The 22,861-nt window shown below is 36.9% G+C and overlaps 1 protein-coding gene across 8 annotated transcripts in view; it reads right to left on the bottom strand.

Moving 5' to 3' along the window:
- NSD3 (nuclear receptor binding SET domain protein 3) overlaps nucleotides 1-22,861 on the bottom strand; it is a 117,063-nt gene that overhangs the window by 61,042 nt on the left and 33,160 nt on the right. For all 8 annotated transcript variants that reach the window (XM_045055556.1, XM_045055559.1, XM_045055555.1 and 5 more), the window contains 3 exons: nucleotides 10,434-11,152; nucleotides 1,430-1,501; nucleotides 679-841 (listed from right to left, as the gene is read on the bottom strand). In XM_045055556.1, coding sequence (XP_044911491.1) covers nucleotides 679-841; nucleotides 1,430-1,501; nucleotides 10,434-11,108 — 910 coding nt within the window. In that variant the 5' untranslated portion in view covers nucleotides 11,109-11,152. Of the gene's footprint in view, nucleotides 1-678; nucleotides 842-1,429; nucleotides 1,502-10,433; nucleotides 11,153-22,861 lie in introns of those variants that run through there.

The following is a 22,861-nucleotide window of genomic DNA, read 5'->3' as shown; positions in this document are numbered from 1 at the left end:
GCAAAAAAAGCATTGTGAAAATTTCATCAGGATTGAAAACAACTGTGTGGGTAAAAAATTACTATCCATAGTAGTCAATGATGAAATAAAACGTACAGCGAGAAAGCATGGCCCAAATGCCCACTAAGCTCATATAAGACATCTTTTTTTTTCCCCCATATAAGACATCTTATTACTTACCCATCTGCTTTCTTTTGGAATTCATATGAGAGGTCAGTCAGATAAAGGTTTTTTAAAGAAGCAGCACGAAGAAATTATAAAATGCAGAGTGGTAAAAGGGAAAACAAGGACTGTCTCAGGTGTAGAGGCTTTCTGCCCATTAAGATGACCAGAATTCTATCACTAGTAATTAAAAACTGATATTTTGGGGGCACCTGGGTGGCTCAGTTGGTTAATCATTCGATTTCAGCTCAGGTCATGATCTCACAGTCGGTGAGTTCAAGCCCTGTGTGGGGCTCTGTGCTGATAGCTCGGGCCTGGAGCCTGCTTCAGATTCTGTGTCTCCCTCACTCTCTTCTTCCCCACTTGTGCTCTGTCTCTGTCTCTCAAAAATAAACATAAAAAAGCCCTGATATTTTGGTGTCAGATTGTATATTATGTGCACACTCTTATATACAATATTTAAGATTCAATCCCCCCCCCACCTTTTATTTAATATCTATTTATGCCTTTAGTTACCTCTTGTGTTAATTTTGGTATGAACCTCGAGCTGGGGATCACTTGAAACCATGCAAGGCCACCAAGGATAGGTTCCCACCTTAGACCAAACAAGATCGCCAACCTGGAACTTAACACCAGCTGACACTTCTGTTGTTGGAACAGAAGATAATATTGGCTGAACCTACAGGAAAAGGTCATAAAACTTCAGTAGCAGACAAAGTTAAAAAAAGACATTATGTACAAGTACATTAAACATATTAACCTAGTAAAATTTATCTTCAATTATATTTTCCCTGATACCTATCCATAACTAGCAAAAAGGAAGAGAAGGAAAACAATAAGCTTCACTCCAAATATTGAAAATAGGACTGATATTCTTGATGTCTTATCGATAAGAGACCTTGAGAATTCACATAATCCATTAAAAAGGTGTCATAAAAATATTTTTGTAACTTTGTATGGTGACAGATGGTAATTACACATATTGAGGTGATAATTTTGCAATGTATACACATATCAAATCAATATGTTGTACACCTGAAACTAATACAATGCTACATGTTGATTATACTTTGATAAGAAAAAGTGGTCATAGTTTTGAAAAGGAGAATAATTCACTGAAAGTATCTACCTCTTAAACCAGCTCCAAGATTTATTTCAGTATAATTTCGGAAATCCAGAAGTATGGAACTATAATAATATGTGTAAACATGTGCTTTCACCTTCTCACACCATACTTGATTAGACAGTATTCAATATAACAACTCACCGGGGGTTCCTCTTTTAGTACTGGATCGTCTCTTGGTTTTTCTGACACAGTGTCAATCCTCTCATTTGGTCTCTAGGTGAAAAGGTATAGATTAAAAAAAATAAAATGGCAGCCAACCAAAGAATAGTGACATACACAAAAAAGAATCAAAACTAAATCACAAAGAGAATAAAGGACATTTATTAACTGGATAATGTAGGTAGTAAGAATACAACGTATGCAGTGCACGATGTCTTAACATTCATGGTCTATTCCACGCCATAGCTGTATCTCTCATTTCTTATTTCATCACTTCTAAAACTTAATTTGTTTATTTTATTTATGTATTTATTTATTTAGACCTAACAGGGTGCAGAAAAATGAGTACTCTGAGATTGCTAGTAAGATATAACTTGGAATTTTCCTGGAGAGCAATCTGGCATGAATGAAAAGCCTTAAATTTTAAGACTCTGTTCCAGAAGTTCCACTTCTAAATACATATGTATGTTGAAAATGCGTGGAGAGGTATAAATATATACACACACACAGATATGCACACCAGTCCTATTTATAAAAGCAAATTAGAAAACAATCTAAATGTCTAGTAACGTAAATTAGTTAAATACATTATAACTAGATAGCGAAGGAATATAAATGAATTTTAAAATGACATGGAAGAGGTGCCTGGATGGCTCAGTTAGTGAAGCATGTGATTCTTGATATTGGGGTTGTGAGTTTGAGCCCTATGTTGGGTGTAGAGATTACTTAAAAATAAGATCTTTAAAAAAAAAAAAATATATATATATATATATATATATATATATATATATATATATATGGACATGGGAAAATAATATAACATTTTTTGAAAGGAGCAAATTGCAAAACAATCTGTATAGTATGATTCCAATCTTGGAAAAATAATTTTTTCTAAGTACACAGAAAGAAAAACTAAAATACCACCAGGTGATGGAAAAAGTGATTTTTTTTGGTGTGCTTTTCTGTATTTGTCAAATTGTCTATGATAAACATTATTTTTCTAATCATAAAATCCACAAATAGGTTACTTAAAAATTATTTTTCTGGAACCCTTAGGGAAGACAATTTGGAAATATCTATCAAACTTCAAAATATATCCCTCTTCAATCGAGCAATTATATTTTAGGGAACTATTTACAGAAAACAAAATGAGAAAATCTAAGCAGAGGATAGTAAGTATAGCACTATTCCATGTCAGTAATCTACATATCTATCAACATCTTCCAACTTCTAATTTTTTTTTTATGACTGTGTTTTCTTTTTTTTTTTTTCAACATTTATTTATTTTTGGGACAGAGAGAGACAGAGCATGAACAGGGGAGGGGCAGAGAGAGAGAGGGAGACACAGAATGGGAAACAGGCTCCAGGCTCCGAGCCATCAGCCCAGAGCCCGACGCGGGGCTCGAACTCACAGACCGCGAGATCGTGACCTGGCTGAAGTCGGATGCTCAACCGACTGCGCCACCCAGGCGCCCCCCAACTTCTAATTTTAAAATAGTCTGTATATGCCTTGAAAAGTATTTGATACATTTTATATCAAATTGATAAGAGTAGTTATCTTTGGGGAATGAGATTAGGGAAATGGTGAAGGAAGATCTATCTATATATATATATTTTAAGTTTATTTATTTATTTTAAGAGAGATGGAGACAGTGTGAATGGAGGAGGAGCACAGAGATGGGGAGACAGAGAATCCCAAGCAGGCTCTGCACTGTCACCACCGAGCCTGAGGCTCGAACTCTCAGAATGATGAGATCATGACCTGAGCTGAAACCAAGAGTCGGACATGTAACCCACTGAGCCACCCAGGTGCTCCAGGCAGATCTATATTTTTGTGTTATTGGTACTTTCTGTATAAAGCATATTACTTTTATAATTAAAAAGATATTTAAGAGGCGCCTGGGTGGCTCAGTTGGTTAAGTGTCCGACTTCGGCTCAGGTCATGATCTCGCAGTCCATGGGTTCGAGCCCCACGTCGGGCTCTGTGTTGACAGTTCAGAGCCTGGAGCCTGCTTCGGATTCTGTGTCTCCCTCTCTCTCTGCCCCTCTCCTGTTCATGCTCTCTCTCTCTCTGTCTCAAAAATAAATAAATGTTAAAAAAAAAATTAAAAAAAAGATATTTAAAAAACTTCTCACTTGTCAAAGAACAGAATTTAATTTAGATGGCATAAAGAAAGATATATGTATCAAATTAGGTCTTAGTTCCAATTTAAAAATATGAGTAATTCTAGAAGCTACTTAAAATTGTCAATTCAATTAATTCAGGACACTGTTGTAATACCAGTAAAAATAAAGTTTTATTAAATAAAAAATTGTAGAAAGATTTTTAACTACAAGGAAATGATAAGCCAGACTAATACCCTAAACTCCAAGTATCAGTCATTTACTCAACACTGCCTATGAATTTCCAGGCACTGTTCTAGAAGGTGGGTATGCAATGATGAAACTAATAGATTTGATCCATCACCTCAAAGAGCTTACAGTTGGGTAGGACAGACAGACACTAAACAAATAAAAACATACACTTATACAATGTAAATGTATGAAGAGAAATAAAGGGGGGGTGCATCCTTAAATATGAAGGTCAAGAAAGGCCTTTCTGAAAAAGTAAATTGTAATCTGAGAATCAAAGGATGAATAGTCTAGTAAAAAGTGGGAAGAACATTCCAGAATGAAGTCATGGCATGTGTGCAGTTACTGGGATTTAAAAAGGTAGAAATTTCAGGGGGCCTGGGTGCTCAGTCAGTTAAGCCTCCAACTTCGGCTTAGGTCAGGATCTCATTGTCCGTGAATTTGAGCCCTACATCACACTCTATGCTGACAGCTCAGAGCCTGGACACTGCTTCAGATTCTGTGTCTTCCTCTTTCTCTGTACTTCCCCCACTCATGCTCTGTTTCTCTGTGTGTGTGTGTCTCTCTCTCTCTTTCTCTCTCAAAAGTAAACATTAAAAAAATTTAAGAGGGGTGCCTGGGTGGCTCAGTCGGTTGAACGTCCGACTTCGGCTTAGGTCATTATCTTGTGGTTCATGAGTTCAAGCCCCACGTCCGGCTCTGTGCTGACAGCTCAGAGCCTGGAGCCTGCTTCAGATTCTGTGTGTCTCTCTCTCTGCTCCTCCCCCTGCTTGCACTCAGTCTCTCTCTCTCTCTTTCTCTCTCTCTCAAAAATAAATAAAAACATTAAAAAAAATTTTTTTTAATTAAGAAAAAAAGGTAGAAATTTCATGGTAGGAAATTGTAATGGTAGGAAGGCCATTACAACTGACTTAATTGCCCAAAGGAGAGAGAGGTTACATGATGAGAGAGGGGAGACAGGGTACGTTATGAGGGCCTCATAAGTATATTTAAATGTTTTATCTTAAGTGCAGTAAAAAGCTACTGAAGAGGATTAGGTAGAGAAGTAACACACACCACTTTATGCATTAAAGATCATGTTAACTATTATGCGGAAAATAGAAGCAAGAGGAGAAGCAGAATGTTTAATTAGGTTACTGAAAACAGCCCAGGGGAAAAAAGGTAGTGGCAACTTGTCAATGGGCACAAAATTCGCTGTCAGATGTGTCTGTGGTGGTACCACATAATCCAATAGGACACACTCATTGAGCAAGGAAAGAAAAATCTGTGTTCAAGTGGAAACTGTCTTCCTGATCACTGGTATAATAATAAAGCAGTTTGGAAATACTGTCCACATTTGCATAGTCCCTTTCAGTAGCTTCACTTCAATCTACAGATACAGCTTAAGCCTTCACCTTAACTTCTCATTCTTCAGCTACTGCAGGAAGACAAGACCGCTTGAGGAAGCACATATGCCGCTAAGAAAGCGAGTTCTCCTCCTCCACACACTCACTCTTCATGATGTCTGGGTGTAAGGGATCTCTGTGACTCCTTTTGAGGGCAGACAGATAAGAAGTGACTCATCTTTGCCACACAACAAAATCCTACTATTATTGTAAGAACTGGTCTGAAGCCCATTAACATTCTTCCCTTTCTGGATTAAAGACAGGAGTTCCTTCAAAACTGTTTATATTCAAATGCCTTATCTTTTTTTAAAAAAAATTTTTTTTACATTTATTTTTTTTTGAGAGACAGAGTGAGACAAAGTGAGAGTGGGGGAGAGAGACCCAGGATCAGAAGCAGGCTCCAGGCTCTGAGCTGTCAGCACAGAGCCCGACATGGGGCTCGAACCCACAGACCGTGAGATCATGACCTGAGCCGAAGTCGGACGCTCAACTGACTGAGCCACGCAGGCGCCCCTCAAATGCCTTATCTTTTTTTGATTGTTTTGGTTTGTTCCAGAATGCTCGCTTTTCAATTTCAGGCTGGCTTGAAACACTGTTAAAATCACTTTCACAGAACTAAAATTGTTTATACAGCCATTTTAAAAGGAAAACAATGGCAAGGGAGAGAAGCAAGCTTAAGATTTATTCTAAGCTTTCAAGACTATATATAAGAAAGAAAAATAAGAAAGTCAAATAAGGATGCTGAAATGATAAAAAGGAAATATACATTGCAAGATATGCTAATACATGGGCAAAATAGAAATATCTAGTAGGCATTTAGAGATCTACGATTTGAGCTCAAAAAAAAGGGTAAGGAGATAAACAGCATAGTATCACAAACACCAATTAAGGGAAGTTTTGAAGACAAAATGGTCACTGGAAGTCAAATGCTTAGGAGTCAAGAAAAATGAGTCAGAAAATGCCAACAGATAAAATACTTCTGGGTATAATATCCATTTTCCATTAGTTGTTCAAAGGATAGATAAGCTTAAAAGAGATTTAAATCAAGTAAGGACAAGAAATACCTTTTGGTACTAACAGTGTTGCGTTAGGAAGAGAGACTCTGAGAAAAAGATGACAGTGAGTTAGCTCTCCTTAGTTTTAAATTTTTGATTTTATGGGTATATACCTCTTTTTTACATTTTTAGTTGATTCCATATGGAAAGACCTATATTCCAGGAAAAAATAACAAGAAGTTTCTTAAACAGGAAAAAAAATGTTAAGAAAACAGCTAAAATAAAATTACATTATCCAAAATACTCCTTTTTAAGGAATTTGGTCTAGTACTTTTATTAAAACCCAAGAGATTTATTAAAATGAATAATATGCATCAAATCTAGAATTCCTAATCCCTAATAATTTTCAAAACATTAAGCAAAAATCACATTCTTTTAAAAAACCCAAAATTTATGTCAACATTTAAGGTGGAAAGAAAAATTCAAAGGCAGTAAATTGTTCGTGCATCTTTCTGTATTACTTTCTAAATAACTATTTAAGGTCATAACCTTAAACATTAAAACATCTGTACAAAAGGAACATTTTGCACTTAAACAGTTTCTAAGAATTTTAAGACCTAATACTCTGAGGCTAGAGAACCAAATATAAGCTCTACCTTAGTGCTGAGGGGACCGGAAGCTATTTGGCTTTTTATAAATGAAAATGGCAAGCTAAGAGTTAATGAGACTAGTCTTAGTGGATAAGCCCACTGAGGTGCTGGTGGAAGACCAATGTTTGAATAGGGCCTACGCTCACATGCCTGAGGCATTACACCTGCCAGGGAGGAAGACATGCAGAAACATTTTCACATGTTTCTAATTTGATAGGAGGGAAAACAGCTCCACCAGCTTTACAGAACATACAATTTCAGTAGTGATCTCAGGTCTCCTGCTGCCTAGATGTTTGGACACATTTTATTGTTGAGAAGATATACTTAGGTCGTTCCAAATAACAGCCACTCTTTAGAAGGCCAAACAGCCCAGAACTGGGAGGAGATACTTATAGATCAAATACCAAGAAAAAAAGAAAAAAGTAGTGAATGAAATTATTAAGGATTACTTTAAATGAGACTGCTCAAAAAAGAACTTATGACTGGGTTTTTAGGGAACAAAAATACATATAAAAACAAATCCAGCTTAAGGACATTTCAAACTTTTCCTCCAAGCACTCAGTTCTCATTATGCTTCCCTAAAGCATCTGGGGAGGGGAGCTGTCCAGTTGCGTCAGCAGACTCTCACTTGGGCTTCCCTTTCATTTCTAAGGCCTCTACGATGCTAAACACCAAGTGCTTGGACCCTTAGTAACAACGAGGAGGCACAACGGTGTCAAAAATTAAAACACGAAAACTATCCTAAGGGAAACAAAATAAATGTTGTTCAAGTTAAGGAAACCTAATAATAATAAAAAAAAAGAAAGCAAAGTTACAAAACCAATCATTTTGTGCACATTACTGGTCATCTGCATAGTTTAGTGAAGCATGACACTCACAGGAGTCTTGGGAGGCTCTAGCTTTAAAGTTCTATTATCAGAATGGAGTACAACTTTAATGGTGCCCACTTCTTTAGCTCTGTGTGATAAATTTTAATTAATCAAAATTCAACTAACAAGATCTTCTCATTTTTCTCTTTAGAAGAAAAGGGAGGAGTGATAAATTTGTGTGATAAATTTTAATTAATCAAAATTCAACTAACAAGATCTTCTCATTTTTCTCTTTAGAAGAAAAGGGAGGAGTGAAGGGAGAGTAACAAAGAGAAAGAGGGAGAGAAACATTGGGGGAGAGGGAAAGGGGGCAAGGTCAAAAAGGATGGGGGAGGGGAAGGAAAACCTGGATTTTCACCAAAAACTCAACTTTCAGGCAATGGTCTTGGTAATATTTAGTGCAATCAATACTACATCTATACCTTCAGTCAAATTGATATTCTTTTACCTCAAGATACTGTAAGATCCTAAATAATGACATATTAAACTATGCCCCACATGATTTACCAAAAAGAAAATGAACTAAAACTTTTCAATTCTATCTAATCATTTGAATCCTTGGATATAACAATTAACTCAAGGTTTAAGTGATACAAAGAGCTAGGCATAGCACATATCCAACAAAGACAGAATGGGCTTTAAAATCTCACTATTAGGAGCGCCTGGGTGACTCAGTAGGTTAAGCTTCCAACTCTTGGTTTTGGCTCAAGTCATGATCTCATAGTTCATGAGTTTAAGCCCCATGTCAGGCTCCATGCTGATGGTGTGGAGCCTGCTTGGGATTCTCTCTCCCTCTCTCTGCCCCTCCCCTGCTCTCTCTCTCTCTCAAAATAAATTAAAAAAAAACAAAAAACAAAAAACTTAAAATCTCATTATAAAGGGACTATTAGAAATATCATTGCACTCAATTTTCCTAGATTCCAATAAAATAAAAAGGATATAAAAAGTAAGCAGATTGTCTTATCCTGCCTCTAAATGTTTCCAGACCTGTTTCTATTTTGAAATATATTTTTAATGTACCTTGTCAAAAGAGGTAAAAAGTCTAGCCCAGTAAGTAAAATTGGATATTCTCCTATCTGCCAGATTGTCTAGAGCAAAAGCAAGATGGGCCAACAAAACAGTTCTCAGGAACTAAGCTTTAGCTCTGGTTTTAACCAAATTCAGGTTTTATGCATTTTTGTGGTTCCCAAGGGTCACAGTGTATCACATACCTTTTCACTGTAGGTCTAGGGAAAAAATGCTACAGTGAATGCATCTGGAATGCAAAAAGTTAACTTTTCTCCTTCCGTTTATTCATTTACTTAATGAAGTAATTGATGTGCTCAATGTGTGCTCACTTGGCTGTACTTATACAGTCTGTATAAGATACTATGTGAGCTAAGTTCAAGGGGTGAGGCATTTAAGAAATGATTTCAGAAATTTAGGCATTTCAGAAAACACTTAGTTACAAAGCCTTCATTTTACAAATGCAGAACTAAGACACCAGAATAGCTAAAGTGTCTCTAATTACTCTTTATCTCATTACCCAGTTTTACTTTCTTTACAAGCACTTAATACTACCTAAACTATACTATACTATACTACTCTACTATACTATACAAACTATACTATATGTATGTTTGAATGTATGTACATACGTATGCATGTATTTTCTGGCTCCTCTTACTAGAATATAAGCAACCTGGAAGTAGGCATCTTTACTTTCATTCCTTGCCCTACTTTAAGAGTAGACACTTAAACAGTATTGTTAAATGAATAAATAAAACTATAGAAAAATGAGAAAAACTGAAATATTACACCGGGACTCATGAGAGTCTAGAATCAGTGTGGCCTTTTACTCTAGAAAATGATCACATTTGAGTTGAATGAAGTACTGGAACCCAGCTACTGAGGGAAAGGTGAGTTGGTATGAAGTAAACATTTCTTTAAACAGAAGATAATAAATTAACTTATTCAGGCATACCAGATCAGACAGAAAAGCAGACTAGTATTATAAAAATATCTATTTCTTCTCAAATCAATGTCTGGGAAATGTCTTCAGTTCATACCATGTATTAGAATAGTAACTAAAAACTCTTCATTCAAGCTAGGATTGATCTGTTACATACCTATTATTAAGTAAATTCATACTGAAACCTCAGAGATATTTTAAAAAATTGGCAGCATGCATCTTAAGTTACCTATGAAGAATGACTTATATAAAAATTCCACCTGAAGATTTTATTTCAATTTTAGTTAACATACAGTCCACCTAAAGTTTCAATATATATGAATACTAACTCTGATTTTAATACAAAGAGTTCCTCTATTCACATTTTTTGTAGCAAATACAATGGTAATGAGTGTTTAAATCTAAGCTCTCCGGGGAAAAGTTAGTTCAAAATAAAGAAAACCAATATAATTAACCATCTTCTCTGCCTTTCTTCATCTTTAGAAACCAGGAGTTTATTAAAAGCAAATAGAAATAAGTGAAGCTATTAGACAAAGAAACATAAGCAGCAAGATTCTTAGTGTCTGATGTCTTAAAAATATTTCTTCCCTCTAATGATGTCCATTCATTTATTCAAAAAATTTCTTACTCAGCACCTATAATAACATCCCAAGTTCCTTGCTAGGGATTAGAAGAAAGAAGTTATCAGGAATATTTATATTTGAAGAGATAAAAACTGAAAAATATTTCTTGGACTTCCAGTAAATCTGAAAGGTTACAAAATTTTTCAAATGTTTCAACTTACATTTTGTTCCTCTGGTTCTAATTTGGGGATTTTGTGTGACTTGCGCTCTTCAGATCTAGATGAGTCATGCTTGTTGCTTTTTTTCCTCTTTTCCTTTCTGCTTTCATGCTTTGATTTTGTGTGCTCACTTGCCTGTACTTCATTTAAAAGGTCTCCACAAAGGGAAGACTCAAACAATTCCCTGCCATTCTGGATAGTTTTGGTTATTTTTAGTTTAATTTCAGGTGAGCCAGTCTTCTTTGGAATCACAGTTTGTGGTACCGAAGGAGGAGGTGGTGGCTGTGGAGGAGAAGGTTTTTCCAGAATTTCATGTGGTCTTGTGTTTGGAATTTCTGAATGGTAATAGTCAGTGGGGCTAAAGTTTCTAACTGCACCAAAGCCATTGGCTGACCCATTGGGATACTGATTATATGACTGGTATTTGGTTTGAGTTTCATACATGCTGATCGATGGTGGATAGCCATTTGTGAGTGGAGGAAGATCTTCTGTTGTAGGTGGATACTGAAAGCCTTGCTGCAAGGTAGCTTCATATGGTGTCTGGCCACCATCTTCAACAATGTCACTGTTGTTATCAAAGGCATCCTCCTGACGGATGTTGGCGGAGTCAATGAGTTGAGGTGGTTGCTGAATTGTGTTTCCCATGATCCCTTGCATGAAAGAGAAAGAGAAATCCATTGTTCTGCTCCAGCATCCTTAACTTTCCCTTTCTCTCATCGGGCCTAAAGTTTTAAAAGAGGAGATTAAAAGGTGTTAATATCCCCACAGGCTAGAGGCTTATCAATTGAAAAAAAAGTCACTACAATATCCTGTACTCAATTGCCATATCCAGATATACACAAGCACTAAGGATTTTTAAAACAAGTAGCCAATATAATTCTGATACAAGGTAAATGCCTTTTACCTTAAATGCTTATCTATTTGAAACTCTCAATTACTTTCACAATTTCAGTAACAAAATTTTATCCTCTTAGCAAACGTCCAAAATTGTTTTGCATTCCTTTATGTTTCCCAAGTTAGAAATTTAAGTCTCAGGTTAAAATTGGTATTTGCAAAGTAAGCAATGTTTTGACACATATAAATTAGGTTCCATACAAGCTTCCTTTAAATCATTCATGTTTTGCCCAGTGGTTCTCTTTATCATTACAAAAATAACAAAATCTTATTGCACACATTTAAAATAATTTTTTTTAACATTTATTCATTTTTGGGAGACAGAGAGAGACAAAGCCTGAGTGGGGGAGGGACAGAAAGGGAGACCCACAATCCGAAGCAGGCTCCAGGCTCTGAGCTGTCAGCAGGGATCAAACTCACAGACCGTGAGATCACGACCTGAGCTCAAGTCAGATGCTTCACCGACTGAGCCACCCATGTTCCCAGCAAACATTTTAAATACAAAAGTAGAAAGGTTTATGCCTCCCTCCTCCATCATTCCCATTCTTCTGTCATGGATAACCACTGTAAATATTTTGGTGAGTATTCTTCCAAATCTTTCTCTCTATATTTAGATATAAAATTTTAAAAATAGGGTTTATTCTGTAACTTGCTTATTCAACTTAACAATATATCCTAGATATCTTTCTACCTTGGCATGTATATGTTTCATGTATACCTTATTCTTTACATAGTTTCCTTGTGGTATTTAACTCAATGTACTTAACCATCTGTGTACTGACAATCACTTAGTTGCTCACAATTGTTTGATATTATACAACAGGGAACTTTCTTGAAACTAGATCTTTGTGCACGTATGTATTCCTATTGGAAAGTCTGAAATTTTGATAGATACTGCAGAACAGTTCTATAGGCTGTGCTATATATCAATTCACCCTCATACCAGTAGTATATGAGGATAGCTGATTCCCTAACATTCTTGACAGTATTTGAGTTGTTTTTAACCAGCGGCATAAATAGAATCATCTGGGGTAGTTTTACAAAATGCACATGTCAAGGTCTATTTACTGATGAATCTGATTCAATAAACCTCGGGGGAGGCCTACAGCATGTCTGTTTTAAGCCCACATTCCAGCTGATTCCGATGCACACTTAGTTGGGTCACTGCATTACAATCTTTGCATTGTAGTTGCTCTTAAGATTATTGCACCCTGTCTGGAAGGTGCCTAAAGATGCTCATATTGTGTAACAATGTTGTAATACAGATAAGCACATCTGTCAGGAAATGCTCTACAACCACTCTGTTTTGTCATAAAGTTTGACAAGCCCATATCTTGAGAGAGGATTAATGGACAGCTCAGATATTAGTTTGATAATCCCATAAACATTTCTTCTAGAAAGCTCTAAGGCAGAGAGGATTTCTCTACTGTATTGAGTCTGATGAGCTGATTTTAGCTTCTTATCCTGAAGAAGGATTTTGAGGCTATAGTCCAGCCAATTCTATGACCAATTAATAATGTCTACCATTTTGATTCTAGTAGGATTTTCCATAATAATAAAGCATATAACCCAAAACAGCAAAGGAAGAGGGAAATGATAGCTGACAATACACTTTTCAAGGTATATCCAATTAAACAGGTGCTGTTTACTCTGTTAACAAATGGAAAGAAATTTAGAAGTTCTATAATTGCAAGCAAAGAGAAAGAGAGCATAGGGGAAATCAAACTGCCCATACCACTCTATACCAGTATGGCAGGGGACCAGGGGTGTTAGACAACTCTCTCATTTTTTAGCATCTACTCTGGGTCAAGCACTTTATACATTATCTCATTTAATCCTCATAACAACTCTGTAGGATAGACATTGACTCCTGGTTCATAGGCAAAGAAACTGAGCTTCAGAGGGATTTGGTGGTTTGCTGAAACCATAAAGCAAAGGGGGCAGAATTACTATATGAATACAACTCTACAGCCCATTATGTTTACCACAACACCATTCCACTTCTCTCAGCTGTAAGTTCTGAGAGGATCAAAATCTCTTGTTCACGTACTTTATTCTTTGATCACTGCCAAAATAACAACAAACTGTTCTATAATAACCACCACTAACACTTAAATAGCACTTCTTATGTGCCAGGAACCATTCTAATTGCTTTCCATACAGTACTACATTCAATCCTCCCCAAAACCTTCAGGTTAGTTCCCATTACAGATGGGGAAATAGAGGCACAGAGAGGTTAAATGATGTGCTCAAGTGCACAAGTCTAGTCATTAATTGACAGAGCTGTGATTTAATCTAAACAGTCTGGTTTCAGAGTTGCTGATGCTAACCAACATACCATACTGATAATGCTGATAAATGTTAGGAATCACTTCTTTACAAATAGCTGAAGAAAACTGAAACATTACCCTAAATTGAACCTTGGCCAAAATGTACAGCTCACAGACATAAGAATGGTATGTTCTAAAATTCTGTAAACATACATGGGGCAACCATACAGGTGGAATTCAAAAGTTCTTTGAACTTCCAACTTGAAGTCAAGTTAAATACTGGCATTTGACAAGATGCAATCTGTGTTTTTGGTTCTCATAACTGTCATATACAAGATCAGCTTCCAGATTAGTCTCCCAAATTATAGTCTACAGAGGTTTTCAGGCATATGTATTCAGAGACTAAGGTTTCTGATGTTTCCGATTTAGTTCCAAACACAAACTTTTAAGAAGTTTGGTATCTTCTCCTTTTCTTCTCTAGCCCTGAACCAAGTATTTCATTTTAATTTGAACTAAGAAATAACATTAGCACCTTATAATTATATGGGAGTTTACAATTACAGAGTATTTTCATAAGCATTCTTATTTGATCCTCAAAGCAATCCTGTAAGGCTGACAGGGCGGGTATTAGCTTCATTTTTTAGACAACTACATTTAATATTTGAGATGCTAAAATTTCCAAGACCACAAAGCTCATTAGTGATTAAACCCAAAAAAGAATTAATCTCTTGACTTCTAATTCTACAGTCTTTACCACAATATCTAACTGCCAGAGAATATCCACCTACCCAAAGACAACCACACTATAAGAGTCATACATTCAAAACTGAATGAACTGTCCTTTCCCTAACTCAGTTTTCCTTTTAGGCTACCCCAGATTTGTCATTGCTTCCACTATTTTTCTGGTTTCCCAAGCTCAAAGCCTTAGTCACATGGTCTTAGTCACTGATTCTTCCCCCCCACTGTTAAGCCATAAAATGAGGCATTGAACAAATCCTGTAGTTTCTTCCACTGAAATCTCTGATTTGTTCTTTGATCTCTACATCCATGTCAGGCCAGGCCCTCAGCACCTTAATCCTCAACTATGACAACTGATTTTCTAGATATTTCTCATCTTTAACTTCTTCCTGAATAGCATTTAGAAGATGTGTCCTTAAATCAAACTTAGATAAATCTATTCCTGTACTAAGAACTCTAAGGCTCCATATTATACCAAGTTTCTTCCATGCCTTTCAAGGTTTTCCATAATCTGACTTTCCTACCAACTCAAATTGTATACACGTGACTAAACTTTTCCAAGCATCCACTGCTCCAAATAACTATAAAATGTGGTCTTGCTCACATATTACACTTTATTTAACTCTATGAAGCCAAGTATTATTCCCATTTTAGAGATGTAAAGAAATGGCCCTCAAAAAGATCAAGTGGTTTGCCCTTAATCACACACACAGCTAACAGAAGTTGAATAAAATGGTGATATTCAAACCTTAATATATATGGCAGCTGCCCCATAATCTGTAAACTATCCCTACTTTGCACTTTTTTCCAATATGCTCCATAGCCACAATCCAAATGGATGTCTGACAGCTTCCCTCATATATCACAAGCAGCTTAAAAGACCTAATAATAAACTCAGTTTTTATTCTACTTGAATGTGTCCTTCCTCCAGTCCTTCCTAGGAGGAAAAAAAAAAGTGAAACTCCATCTATCAGTTGCCAAGCCAGAAACCTGGGACTATGATACATCCCTTACCCTCATTCTTACTCTTACCCAATGTATCACTAAACTCCCTGAGTTTTATCTCCAAAGTATACATTTCATATTTGTCTATTTCATTCCATATCTTTTCTTCTTCATGCTAGTCCAAGCTCCTCACTTTGTCTATTCCATAGTTACCTTCCCAGTCTCCATGTTTTTTCTCCTGCCTGGGTGTAATCTATCTTCCCATACAACAGCCAGTCACCTTTTAAAAACTAACTCAGTCACTTAACTGTCCCTCAAAATACAGCAAGAAAAGTAAATTATTGCTACACTCAACAACATGGATGACTCTCAACAATGTCATTTTGAGTGAATGAAGCCAGACACAATGATTCCATTTATATAGTTCACAGTGTGATTTCATTTATATAAAGTTCAAAAACAGAATAAAGTTAAAACTAACAATAATGGAGACATCTGTCAGAATAGTACTTAATGGGAGGTGGGCAGGGGGTGGGGTGGCGGGCTATAAACACTGGACAAGACCATAATGGAGGTTTCTGAGCTGCTACTTATATTTAATGTATTGATCTAGACATACATAGTCTTAAGCAAAAACAAAAGAACAAACCTTGAGTGCCTTCCCAATGCACTCAAATAAAATCCAGACTACTTATCTTGGTCAGCAAGCCCCTGCACGGTCAGACCTCAGTTTACATTTCCAAAGTCACGTACCAACACTTTCTGCTTGCAGAGACACACGGGCTTCTTTTCAGTTTCTCAAATATGCCAACTTAATCTTTGTTAATCAGGAATTTCGCATGTGCTACTCCAGCTACCTGAACATACATAATCTTTCTGAGAGGCCTTCCAAGGTCCCATGCTCATTCTACCGACTAAGCCTGCTTTTTCTCCTTTATAGCGACTTAATATATGTTATACAAACGTGTGTTTATACATTCTTACTGTCTGTCTCCCTTACTTGACTGCATGCTCTATGAAGACAGAGATGGGCAGAGACCATGTATGTCTTATTCAATATTCTTCAATTAATAAATGAAAGAAACAGTCCCTGTCCTTTTAGGGCTTATAATTAGTATATCTCCATTTACCTGCCAGATTTCTGGGGATATCAACCTACAGCATAACTTTACCCACCCACTAATTCCTTGTTTGGTAAAAATGCGTTATGCTCATTATGAAAAATAATAAACAAATATTTAAAATATTGATATCCATAGTTACATGATCAACTGATTTTCCACAAAGGTGCCAAGGCTATTCAAGGGGAAAGGACATCATTTTCAACAAACGGGGCTGGAACAACTGACTGGATATCAATATAGAAAAAGTGAACCTCAACCCTTACTTTATATTATACAAAAAAAATAACTAAAATTAGTTCATAAACCTAATACTAAAGTCAAAACCATAAAACTTCTAGAGTAAAACATGAGACAAAATATACCACTGGGTTAGGCAAAGATTTTTCTAAAGAAATACCATGAACTATGAAAGGAAAAGATTGACAAAATGGACTTCAAAATTTAAAACTTCTGCTTTTCAAAGGATACTGTTAAGAAAAGAAAAAGGGAATTAAAAATGGTAGCCATGAGAATGAGGGAAGATGACAGAGTAGGAGGATCCTGAGCTCCCCTTCTCCACAGACACACCACGACAACAACTACATGTCATGCCACTCACTCTGAAAACATCCTGAAGACTAACAGATCAGCCCACAACTAAAGACACAAAGAGAAGGCCACAATGAGAAGGGTAGGAGGGGCAGACATGTGATCAAGAACCAGACCCCTGGTGCAGTGACCTCCAAGTGGGAGGAATATCACAGGCACAGAGGTCCTCCCTGAGGAGGGGCTCAAGCCCCACAATGGGGACTCCTGGTCCTGGGGTCCTCCTGCAACCAGGAAGACAAATCCCCATAATGTCTGGCATTGAAAATCCAGAGTTTAACTCTGGGAGATCCAGAGGGCTACAGAAAACCAAGACTTTGCTCTTAAAGGGCCAGCACTCCATAGCACTTGGTCTGAGACCCAGTACAGAAGCAGCAGTTTGAAAATGCCTAAGTTATAGTGAAGGGGATTTATTGAGATTTAAGACATATGCCAGAAGGGCAGGGATCTATCTATAACAGCTTTCTCCAGGAACAGAAGCGCTGGTGAGTCATTTTTCTTGCCCCCCTTTCAGCCTAGTTGGCTGGACACTTGCAGGAGCCAGTTCTGACACTCTCCATCTACCCTGCTAGCACCACTTGTCCACCCTGGAGTTCCCCTGTGGACCTGCCCCATCCAACCCACCCATCCCAACTAGGGCCCCTCCAAAGCAGCTCCCACCCCACCACACCCAGCAGGTAGCCTTGATCAGGAGCGACATCCCCCCAGAATGACTACCACCCCACCGCAACCTTCAGACAGCCATGGTCCAGGACCAACATTCCTTCAATGTGACCTCTGTACCAGGGAAAGGGGTGAGCCAGCTCTGCCCTCAGCATACCCACAACAGTTGTGGTCAAGCTGCTCAGCCAGCTCTTCAGGGGGCCAGTCCAACCCGCCAGCATGCCCTCAGGAGCTACAGCTGAACTATAGTTTCAGCTGTGCTGGAACCGACTGCACTGCAGCCAGAAGGCCTGGGGACAGCCCCGCATAGGGTCAAGCACTGCCCACCAGTGCACTTGCAGTAGTTGTGACTGGTTATTGCCGATACCTGGGGTAACGGCCAGCCCACCCACCAGCAGCACACTCATCGCAATGAGGGCCCAGTCACAACAGGAGGACACAAGGAGCCAGAAGATAATGTGGTTCTGGTGACAAGGAGGACTACACTACAGGATGCCTTCTGCATAAGATAACTACTTTTTAAGACCAGGAAACATAGCTGACCTACATAATACACAGGAACAAAGAAAGTCAGACAAAATGAGAAACAGAGGAATATGTTCCAAGTGGAAGAATTAAGACAAAACCTCCAAAAAAGAACTACACAAAATACAGATAAGGAATCTATCTGATAAAGAGTTCAAAGTAATGGTCATAAAGATGCTAACCAGGCTTGAAAGAAAAGTGGATGAATTCAGTGAGAACTTCAAGAAAGAGACAGAAAATATAAAAAGAGCCAATCAGATCTGAAGAATACAATAACTGAAATGAAATATGCTAGAGAGAATCAAGAGCAGATTAGAGGAAGCAAAAGAACAGATCAGAGATGTCTGGAATACAGGGTAATGGAAAGCACCCAAACTGAACAGCAAAATTTTTTAAAAATGAGAATAGGTTGGGGCACCTGACTACCTCAGTTGGAAGAGCATGCAACTCTTGATCTTGAGGTTGTGAGTTTGAGCCCCATGTTGGGTACAGAGATTACTTAAGTGAATAAATAAATAAACTTTTAAAAAATGAGGATAGGTTAAGGCACCAATAGAACAACATCAAGCATACTAACATTCACATTATAGGGGTCCCAGAAGAAAGAGAGAAAGGGCAGAAAACTTATTTGAAAAAATAATAACTGAAAACTTCCCTAAACTGAGGAAGGAAATAGACATCCAGGTCCAAGAAGCAAAGAAAGCCCCAATAAGATGGATCCAAGAGATCCACACCAAGATACATTATTAAAATATCAAAAATTAAAAATAGAAAGAGAATCTTAAAAGCAGCAAGAGAAAAGCAAATAGTTATGTACAAGGAAACCTCATAACACTATCAACTGATTTTTCAACAGAAACTTTGCAGGTCAGAAGGGAGTGGCATGATATATTCAAAGTGCTGAAAGGGGAAAAAAAAAAAAAAAAACTTACATCCAAAAATAGTCCATATAGCAAAGTTATCAGTCAGAATTGAAGAAGAGATAAAGAGTTTCACCAAGAAACAAAAGTTAAAGGAGTTTATCACCACTGAACTGGCCTTACAAGAAATGTTAAAAAGGGAAAAAAGAAATATTAAAGGGACTTCTTTAAGCAGGAAAAAAGGTATAACAAGAAGAAAATTATAAAAGGAAACAATTTCACTGGTAATAGCAAACATAAGTAAAGGTAGTCAATCTTATAAAGCTAGTATGCAGATTAAAAGACAAAAGTAGTAAAATCAACTATATCTACAAAAATTAAAGGATACATAAAATAAAAAGATATAAAATATGATGTCATATACATACAACATGGGAGAGAGGAAGTAAAAATGTAGTGTTCTTAGAATATGTTTGAACTTAAACAACCATACACATAGGATGTTATTTATGAAACTCATGGTAACCACAAACCAAAAACGTATAATAGATGCACAAAAAATAGAGAGAGAAATCCAAGCATAACACTAAAGAAGTCATCAAATCACAAGGGAAAAAGCACCAGAGAAGAAAGTGACAGAGAACAAGAACAACCAAAAAACAATTAACTGGCAATAAGTACATACCTATCACTAATTACTTTAAATGTAAATGGACTAAATGTCCCAAAAGACGTAAGGCAACTGAATGGATAAAAAACAAGACCTATCTATATGCTGTCTACAAGAGACTTACTTAAGACCCACAGACACATACAGACTGAAAGTGCAGTGGAAAAAGATATTCCATACCAATGGAAGAAAAAAAAACTGCAGTAATACTTCTATCAGACAAAATAGACCTTAAAAGACTATAACAAGAGACAAAGAAAGGCATTACATAATGACAAAGGCATTGTTATACAACAACTCGAGGATGTAACAATTGTAAATATTTGATATACCAAACATAAAAGGACGGAAATATATGAAGCAAAAATTAACAGACATAAAAGAGAAGTTTGACAGTAACACAATAATAGTAGGGGGCTTTAGAGGTACCTGGGTGGCTCATTTGGTTGAGTGTCCAACTTTTGATTTTGGCTCAGGTCATGTTACCAGGGTCATGGGATCAAGCCCTGCATTGGGCTCTGGATTGAGTGTGGAACCTGCTTAAGAGTCTCTCTTTATTCCTCTGCCTCTGTCCCCCACTTGCATGTTCTCTCTCTCAAATAACAATAAAAACAAATTATTATAATAATAGGAGATTTTAACACCCACCTACATCAATGGATAGATCATCCACACAAAATCAATATGGAAATAGTAGCTTTGAATGACATGATAAAGCAGATGGACTCAACAGATATATATAGAACACTCCAGCCAAAAAAGCCAAAATACACATCTTTTCAAGGGCACATGGGACATTCTCCATGACAGATCACATGTTAGGCCACAAAGCAGTCTCAATACATTTAAGAAGACTGAAATTATATCCAGCATCTTTTCTGACCACAACAGTATAGAACTAGAAATCAATTACAAGAAAACACCTGCAAAAAACACAAACACATGGAAGCTAAACAACATGCTACTAAACAAGCAAAGGGTCAAGAAAGAAATTTTAAAAATACCTGGAGACATTAAAATAGAAACACAATGGTTCAAAAGAGGCAAATTTATAGCAAGACAGGCCTACCACAAGAAACAAAAATCTCAACAGATAACCTAACTTTAATTCTAAAGGAACTAGAAAAAGAAAAAAATAGCCAAAGCTAGTAGAAAAAAGAAACAATAAAGGTCAGAGCAGAAATAAATGAAATAGAAACTAAAAAAACAGTAGGAAAGACCAATGAAACTAAGAGCTGGTTCTGTGAAAAGATAAACTAAATTGATAAACCTTTAGCCAGACAATAAGGAGAGAGAGAACTCAAATAAATAAAATCAGAAATGAAAAAGGAGGGGCACCTGGCTGGCTCAGTCGGTTAAGTGTCTGACATCGGCTCGGGTCATGATCTCATGGTTTGTGAGTTCGAGTCCCATGTCAGGCTCTGTGCTGACAGCTCATAGCTTGGAGCCTGCTTCTGATTCTGTGTTCCCTCCCTCTCTCTCTCTCTCTGCTCCTCCCCCGCCCACATACTCTCTGTCTCTCTCAAAAATAAATAAACATTAAAAAAAATTCTTTTAGTAAAAAAGAAATTAAAGAAGAGAAGTTAACAACCAACACCACAGAAACACAAAGCATTAGGATAGACTACTAGAAAAACTATGCGGCAACAAATCAGATATCTTAGAAGAAATGGACAAATTCCTAGGAACATAGAATCTCTCAAGACTGAATTAGAAAAAAGAAAATCTGAATAGACCAATGTAATGAAATTCAACCCACAATCTAAAAACTCCCAACAAACAAAAGTCAACGACCAGATCACTTCACAGGTGAATTCTACCAAATATTTAAAGCAGAATTAATACCTATTCTTCTCAAACTATTCCAAAATATAGAAGAGGAAGGAATACTTACAAATTCATTCTACAAGGGCAGTATTATCCTATGCCAAACTAGACAAAGACACTACAAAAGAAAAAGAAGAAAATGACAGAACAATATGCCTGATGAATACAGATCCAAAAATCCTCAACAAAAGATTAGCAAATCAAATTCAACAAAAGGAGATCATTCACCACAATCAAGTGAGATTTGTTCCAGAGATGCAAGGATGTTCAATATCTACAAATCAATCAACCTGGTATACATTAACAAAATGGAAGGATAAAAATCCTATGAACATCTCAATAGAGGCAGAAAAGAATTTGACATTCATTCATAATAAAAACTCTCGATACAATGGGTATCAAAGAACATACCACAACATACTGAAGGTCACACCTCAAAAACCCACAGCTAACAATACACTAAATGGCAAAAAGCTAAAAGTTTTTCCTTTAAGATCAGGGAAAAGGGGCACCTCAATGGCTCAGTCGGTTAAGTGTCTGATTCTTGATTTTGGCTCAGGTTATGACCTTTGTGAGTCCAAGCCCCACACTGGAGTCTGCGCCGATAATGCAGAGCTTGGTTTGGATTCTTTCTCTCCCCCTCTCAAACTTGTGTTCTCTCTCTCTCAAAATTAATAGACTTTAAAAAATTATTAAAAAATAATAAAATAAAATAAAAGCAGAAAAGAGACAAGGATGTATACTCTTGCCACTTTTATTTAGTGTAGTATTGTAAGTCCTAGCCACAGCAATTAAGACAAGAAAAAGAAATAAAAGACATGTAAATTGATAAGGAAGAAGTAAAACTGTCATTATTTGCTGATGACCTAATACTAGATATAGAAAACCCTAAATATTCCACCAAAAAAATATAATAAATGAATTCAGTAAAGTTGCAGAATACAAAGTCAACAAACAGAAATCTGTTGCATTTCTACACACTAATAATGAAGTAGCAGAAAGGGAATTTAAGAAAACAATTCCATTGGGGTGCTTGGGTGGCTCAGTTGGTTGAGTGTCCGACTTCGGCTCAGGTCGTGATCTTGCAGTTCGTGGGTCTGAGCCCCTCATCGGGCTCTGTGCTGACAGCTCAGAGCCTGGAGCCTGCTTTGGATTCTGTGTCTCCCTCTCTCTCTGCCCCTCCCCCGCTCATGCTCTGTCTCTCTCAAAAATAAACATTAAAAAAATTTTTTTTAATTAATTAAAAAAAACCTTACAACTCTATGCCCCAAAAAACAAACAATCTGATTAAAATGAGTGGAGATCCTGGAGCACCTGGGTGGCTCAGTAG

Source organism: Felis catus, chromosome B1, assembly GCF_018350175.1.
Source record: "Felis catus isolate Fca126 chromosome B1, F.catus_Fca126_mat1.0, whole genome shotgun sequence".
Classification (NCBI taxonomy): Eukaryota; Metazoa; Chordata; class Mammalia; order Carnivora; family Felidae; genus Felis; species Felis catus.
This window is presented reverse-complemented; position numbering and strand designations above follow the sequence as displayed.